This window comes from Montipora foliosa, chromosome 9 (genome assembly GCF_036669935.1).
Source record: "Montipora foliosa isolate CH-2021 chromosome 9, ASM3666993v2, whole genome shotgun sequence".
Taxonomy (NCBI): domain Eukaryota; kingdom Metazoa; phylum Cnidaria; class Anthozoa; order Scleractinia; family Acroporidae; genus Montipora; species Montipora foliosa.
This window is the reverse complement of record NC_090877.1, coordinates 21,982,645-21,990,144: the sequence shown is the minus strand read 5'-3', so window position 1 is coordinate 21,990,144 and position 7,500 is coordinate 21,982,645. Positions and strand designations below refer to the sequence as shown.

Sequence of the window (7,500 nt, the reverse complement as noted above, 5' to 3'; positions counted from 1 at the left end):
ATGGAAGCTGGTAAGGCATAATGTACGCAAATACTTTTTAAACCCATGCTTTAACGCAATGGAAAGAAACTGTGTGCTGCATTTTAGAACAGGCGTGACCTCTCATACGTTGTTTGTCTCAGCATGAAATTAATTTTACTTGAGACCAAAATAATAAAATATATATTTAGATTTCTACTCTGTTTATATTGTAGATTATGTGTTTAGGTTATTTTTCACAAGCTTCATTGCTTTCTTTGGTCAGTGCTATTCCCCACTGAAAGGCACTTTGGAAAGAAGAGTATATGTGCCCAGTCAATTTATTATTGCTCACGAGCTTGAAGTGTCTGCAGTAAAAACATTATTGTCTTGAATGTTGTGTCATTGTATCTAATCAAACTGCATTAACTTTCCTTAATTACCATTAGAACAGTTACTTAAAGATGCTTGGTCAAACGCAGCAGGGCAGATCTAAGCGGATCCAAAATGCAACAACATTTGAGATAACATCAGATTTCAAAAGCAGCAGTAGATACATGTACAGACGTCGGCAGGAAACAAAAGAAATGCTAGAGTACATCCATGGTGGAGATGAGGGGGCCCTTTATGGTGCATGGGACTTTCTCGCTTCTTTTGTTTCCAAAGAAATCATAGGTAAACTGATTTCAAGTTACAAACGGGGGAAGTATTTACAGGGAGTGTTTGGAACGGCTGTAAAGGATTTCAACAATTCTGAAGAAGCTTTAAAACAAGCAGTAGCCGTGAAATTCCAAAATTACCTGTCAAGACGCAAGTTTCATTTAGCTAGTAAGACGCAGAGCTCAGTATATGATGCAGACCAAGAAGTTTGGCTTCCGAGAAACATAAAATGCATGGATGCAGAAATAGCCTTGCCAAAAATTGTCAGTGATTTGAAAGTTGATCATTTCGTAAAAAGTCTCGATATCGGTCATGTCTGCCAAATATCAAACTATCCTGGAGTATCACGCACAGTCACAGGATTGGTTTTTATGATTCTGGACTTGCATTTGCGATTGCCTCGTTTACATAAACAATTAATTTGGTTTAATGGCAACAAGAACCACTTTATTTTTCAGTTTTCTGATGATGGGGCTCCAGAGACCAGTGAACTGGCAATGTCCATTGGCTCTTTGACATGCTGGAACTTTGGATCAAGGGTAAGAAGTAGGGAATTCCATTACTTACTCCATTTTCTGAGTGTCTCAGAGAAGGAGTCAGTAATGGAAGACATCTGGAAGCAGCACACGGAAGAGATGAGGGTGTTGGAGGGAAATATTTTGACAGTTCATGGTCAGCAGTGTACACTTGAATTTCAACCTAGTGCAGATCAGTCATGGCAAAGCTGGGCTAACAATGAGCTGAACTAAGCGGCAACATATCCCTCACCTTATGCTAATGTTCATAAAGGACAGTTGTCTAAGATGGGTGGGACTATAGGGAATGATAGTAACTGTACATGGCAAGTGCCCACACAAGAAAAACTCCAAGAAGACTTGGGTAAAATTCAAGCCTTCCAAAAGACCCTTCCAAAAGATCTTAACCCAACCCAGGACCACAAAAAAACATTAGAATTCATGGCTAACAATGGTCTTCGCCAGCTTGGGGAACCTAGAATAGGGGAATTCGCCAACCGACAAAGGCCAGAGCCTGTGCACAATGAAATAAATGCCTGGCAACACATCCTTAACTTGATTTATAAGGAAGCACTTCAGAGAAACAATGTGGATTTATTTTTATTTATTATTAAGTTCTCCAGTTGACACAACAGAAATTGCAAACATTAAGTTTTCTCGCCCTCAGCTCACCACCCCACATCAGGAAGGAGTAGGGGAAAGAGTTAGGCAAGTGGATATTGTAAACAGGCAAGCAGAGGTATTTAGTGAGAATATGCAAGCAGCATCAGTAACACCTGATGTCTCGGGTAGAAAGCCAGGATGTGGTTTGTCATTTGTTGCTAGTAAGATAAGAGAACATTATAATGACAAAGATCATAGAGCCAATAATCTAAGTACAAGGCTCATAGGGGAGCAAGCTATTGCACTTGCCAAGTATTCATACAGGCTTATTGATGCCTTGGAAATTACAGATGAATCCAGTGCCCAAAAAATGAAGAGGCAGGCCCTTGGTAAAGCAGCTGAACATCTGAGAAATGCTGGAACTCTTTTTAACAAAGTGGATACTAATTTAAGAGAAGTTGAGCAGATCAATGAAAACTTAACAACATATTTTAACTTGTTATCTCTATTTTATAGCTCATCAGTTAACATCACTGTTTGGACTGTGGCATATGCCATTCCCTACCATGCATCACTTTTGTTTGAAAAGTATAATATTGGATTTGGAATTTTGTCCTTACAAGCAAAGGAATCAAAACATTCAGGAATTAAGCATGACCTGCTTTTGACAAACCGATCTAGGTCCACTGGCACACTTGGAAAATGGTGGCAAGTCATGAGGGCAAATTATGTCAGAGCATTCTATTTACCTGAGCACCATCCCATGCCATCTATGTATATATCACACTATGAATCCAGAATGCCTTCTCATATTACCAAAGCACACAACTGCCCATGTGGAAGACAAAAAAGCAGCCCAGAAGAACAACTCTGTACTTTTTGTGTTGAATGTAAGACTGTTCTAGAATGTGCTGCTAAGCAACAACTGCTGCCTGCAGTCATTGAAATTCTTAAACCTGTTGCGTGCCCACTGTGTGAGGAAAGGTTTGCAGACAAACCTTCATGTGATCAACATGTCGAGTTTGGTCACTCTAAGGGGATGCAGTCTTCCAAGAGAAATTAATCCTAGGGCCCTTACTGTTTCAGAGCTCAAAAGAGAACTAAGCAAGAGAGGCCTTGTCACCTCAGGGAGTAAGGATGTACTTTGTAGGAGACTGGAGGGACAATTAGCGAGTGAACTTTAATTATAGGAAATACAGCTGATTTTTTATCATTTCCTTAACACTTGAGTACAGTATGGACACGGCTTATAATGGACTGCTTTGTTTGTCATGACAACTGAAAAGATCACATATTTTCTCTCAAATTGGCCCCCTTAATACATACACCCAAACAGATCAGATACTTTGGAGTATCCCTTTGGTGTCCATATTGACCAGGTTCCACTGTCACAAAAGAGCAGTGGCTCCATCAGTAAGTGATACATATTCTTAAAATTCATTTAATTGAAATGAGAAGTATGTTGTGGTTCAATTTTAATTTTCCTTTGTTTTTGAAAAATTGTCGTATATGGAAATGAAGGTGAAACAATGAAAATAAAAATTGGACAAAGGATAAAATTAAAGCACAACACATATAACAAAGCCATGATTTATACAATAATGTTCGGTGGTGAGCAAAATAGGGACATTTTCTAATAAATATTTATTGTATACATTTCTATTTAAATGGGCACACTGGTTTGTGCTAAACTACCTTAAAGTTATTTTTACCTCCCAAAGTCCAACCCCTAACGTCCTCATTCGTGGGGGGTGGGCAACAACTAAGTAAGGGAACTAGCCAAGGTTTACAATGAAGTAGGTAATAGAGTGAAATAGTTAACATTATGGAGTGAATAAGACTTTTTACTTTTTGCCTTGCTAGAACTCTGAACAGTTGGCAAATAGGGGCACTGGCACTCCATGAAGTGTTTTAGAAACACATAAATTGAATATTATTTCATTTCCTGTCTTTTAAAATAACCTTTCCCCTTTACCTCTGATTTTGGTATCATTTGTTCTTTTAATCATGTTTTGTATTTTAAAACCTGGAAAATAAGTTCACTTCAAAAATATTCAGAACATTTTATGGAATAAAGTCAAGATGAAAAGGAGAAAATATTAACTGAAAAATCAGGGTGAGGACAAAACATGGACACCTGGTCCATGGACCCCCACTTTGGGACCCGGTCCATGGACCACTTTCATGGACCAGGTCCATGGACCCCCTGTCATGGACTGGGTCCAGAGACACTTTTTATTTTGATTGAAAAAACATTTAATAAAAATAATGAGAAATGAACAAAAATGGAAATAGAAGATTTGACGAAACACTGTGGACCAATGCTCGCGATTGATCACAAATATTCAGCTTGCATGACATACATTCTGGTTGCACATGTGCAGTAAACCATTGCCTTAACAAACAAAATACATATATAAACAGTGTGGTTCAGGACAGGCACTGAGTACAAAGCCCCCTCTCCTTGACGAAGGTTCCTTAAAAACTCTGATGAAGGTGAAATTTTTTTAACAAAAATTGACAATGAAAAAAAGGAAAGTTTTTACTTAGTTTTATCTGTTATTTTGAAAACAGCACAGTCAAAAAGACTGATCAGGGACTGATCAGACAATGTGAAATATACTTTAGTTGCAATATTTCGACTGAATACCAGCCTTCATCAGGTTTATTGAGATATCACGAATTACAGAAGACGGCAAAATCTGTAAGCAGAGTGTATGTCATGTAAGCACACTTAAATTTTACTTATCAATCGGGTATTTTTTGTTGTTTTTGTTTTGTTTGAATCGTATTTTTGTATTTCTGTTTTTCTTCATTTCCCATTATTATTTTTTTTAAAACAAATTGTCAATGGACCTGGTCCATGAAAGTGGTCCATGGACAGGTCCAAACTGGGGGTCCATGGACCCCTGGTCCATGTTTTGTCCTCACCCGAAAAATCATGTTGGTGCTAATCATTCCACGGTACCTGCATTTGTATCCACACAACAGTGTTTTGTCACTTGTTATTGTAATAAAGTTCAAGAAAAGTGAATCAATGATTATTTGACTATTGCATATGAGTCATGAGTTGAGTACTACTTGGTCTTGTTCATTACTGCCTGAAGGCTGGTATCTATAGCAAGGTCATCCGCTGTATATCTTTGAACATAGAATGTAACCGTCACCCTTTCAGACTTCATGGAATAGTCCATTTTAAAAGGAGTGTTCCCTGTGAGAGCAACCACTGCCCTGCCACTGAACATGGATACTTTTCCCAGATTTAGAAGGCACATTCTTGAAATGCCTGAGAGCGATAAAATCGTGAAGGCGAAAGTAGCTTCATCAGAGAATTTCTCGTTGTTATCTCGATACAATGTCTCAGACCGTCTTTTGATGACTTTACTTCACCGGAGTATCTACGCGCTAATGTAAGTAGATGGCGGAACACAGGCCACGGAATAAATAAAACAACTGGTGTCACCAATCCTGTAGCTTTTGATCTGTTCAGCTTTGATAACACAGCTTTTCCCATCTCCTTTAAGTAACTATCCAACAACGGCCCAACCAATTCCAACTTGTTCCCGACCACTTCTTCTAAAAGGGAATCCATATTTGTTATTCCGTAATTCGGTTTGTTTTTTGCTCCTGACACAGTCTTAATCCAACGCCTTTCCGTGGAAAACTTCATTTCCACTACAGAAGAGTTCCAAAATGTCGAACCACGCTCAGTGTCCGTATTAAACATGTGTAAATCAAGAACATCGATCCCTACTTTGGCGGCCATATTGGTTGATTTTGTATAGGTAACTGGTAACACCGCTGACTCTTATGAGCCCGCATATGTGGGAGGAAAAGGAAGAACCTGACTCACGTCATTACTTATTGGGTGGCCAATCACAGCGCGGGATTTGTTTGCCAAATTTATTCTCTCTAAGTAAAGGAACAGAATGCCTAATTTACTGCCACTTCGATCAGTCCCAAGTCGATCGAGATCACTTTGAACTTGCTAAAGCGGCCAAACAAAGATTGGACATCAAACAAATCAGGACAGCAGGGAATGGAGATTTCTAAACAAGGTTTTTGGTGTGCATTATTTGGTGGAATCGGAGTTATGGTTTTCACCGCGTTGCTGTTCAAGATTTTGCAAACCAGTGGAAGACGACAAGAACGAGACAATGGAGAGAACAGGAATGAAACTACTAGAAGGCCACAAAACTCTGCCAGGTTTCGGCAGTGCACTAAATTGCCACAGGAGCAAGATGAGAGGTGAGCACATTTTTGCAACGTTTGTGAGTTAGCAGATTCTTTTTTTGATGTTAAAATTCTTCGATTTTCACTAGACTGCGAGACTCCTTTTTTCGACGATCTTGTGAGCTGAAGCGCGAAGTAGCTCAGTAAAATAAAATTATTGGTTTTAATTGATACGATGTTAATCCCTTTATGAAAGCTCCGTATGCAAGGATGCTAATTTTGAAGGTATTTTATACCTTTTTGGCTTCCTTAGTTGCTCACCTCTTTTGGCTTTTTCCTTCAAGTTTTGATCCGCGGACCGGAACCGGAAATTAACATTCCGCATCAGTCCAGTGATAACCCCCCCCCCCCCCTCCCTTGTGATAACCACTACCAAAACAAACCATTAGCCAATCACTACTAAGGGTGAAACGCGGTGCAAAGAGGAAGGAATTTTCAATGCTTATATCACAGTAAAATGCATAGAATGTGGAATGTTTGGGCAAAGTTATTTCAAGGCTTTATTTTGGATACCTCATCTAACAACTGTTCCGGGTAAAATAACACAGTAAAGGAGACGACAACAGTTAAGCTAAAATGCACTATTTATTCTTCGATAGTGGGCATGATATTTTCATCAGTCGGCTTCCTTTTGTTGGGAGGCGAAGCTGGGGCATTCTGTATAAAATATAAATTAAACAAGAAATGTAAATAATTTCGTTTTGGAAACGGCTCTTGAACTGCCAAATGCACAGGAAGCGATGGTCCAAGGGGAAAATTACTTTTTATTTACACGTTACGACATTAATATTGCCAAAGCCGCTGAAATGACTCTCCGTATCTGTGTGCACGGCTTAAATCCCAAAACATATTACCGTACGAACGTGTTTGCAGAATGTCTTTGCTTTGCTTTACTTTTAAATGGGCTTTAGTATTTCTCTACAACGTACTAAACTTAAGACAGAAACACATCATTCAACCAAATTTTTAAAAAAAATTGTAAATAGAAATGAGAGTCCTCTTAATGAAAACGAAATCATGAAGATGTGAGAAACCACATTCAATGAATTAATACACCAAAACTCCAAATCATAAAATGACCAAAACAACAATTTAAACAATTAGTCATCCAGAATGAGAACTATTCAGTGATTTAGCCAAAAAATGGAACTAAAATGAATTAGACTCTTAGTTACCAGCCCGGTGATACTGTGTTGGTGTTTCTTACATGTATAAAGTATTTTAAGTTGTATAATATTTATTATATTTTGTCAATGAAAATCTTTCTTTACTTGCCTCTTTATGCAATAGCATGACATCATCAGATGTGGCAGAGCAATCATCTAGGAGATGCTGTTTCTTTGAAGTGTCAGTTTTTGCTTCTTCCAATCTTTTGGGCCATTTACTGTTAATGAATTTTAAAATAAGTATGATCAAGTCACAACATTAATAAAATTAAACCCCTTAATTAAAGTAAGAGTATGCAAGTGCATATATTGTCAAATGTGTTAGTTGATTATGAAAACAGTCAGCCCACCCCTCCTCTTTCAGG

At 38.3% G+C, this 7,500-nt stretch overlaps 1 protein-coding gene, 1 long non-coding RNA gene and 1 pseudogene across 2 annotated transcripts in view; 2 read left to right on the top strand and 1 right to left on the bottom strand.

The window, feature by feature from the left end:
* Positions 1-877, bottom strand: part of LOC137970692 (uncharacterized) — a 7,887-nt gene extending 7,010 nt beyond the window's left edge. Inside the window, exon 1 of the long non-coding RNA XR_011116847.1 lies at positions 759-877. This is a non-coding gene — a long non-coding RNA (uncharacterized lncRNA). The remainder of the gene's footprint in view (positions 1-758) is intronic.
* LOC137970691 (uncharacterized) overlaps positions 1-5,510 on the top strand; it is a 5,894-nt pseudogene extending 384 nt beyond the window's left edge.
* Positions 5,511-5,724: 214 nt separating this feature from the next.
* The window catches only part of LOC137971270 (uncharacterized), a 13,421-nt gene continuing 11,645 nt past the window's right edge, over positions 5,725-7,500 (top strand). Inside the window, exon 1 of the mRNA XM_068818066.1 lies at positions 5,725-5,984. Coding sequence (XP_068674167.1) covers positions 5,776-5,984 — 209 coding nt within the window. The 5' untranslated portion in view covers positions 5,725-5,775. The remainder of the gene's footprint in view (positions 5,985-7,500) is intronic.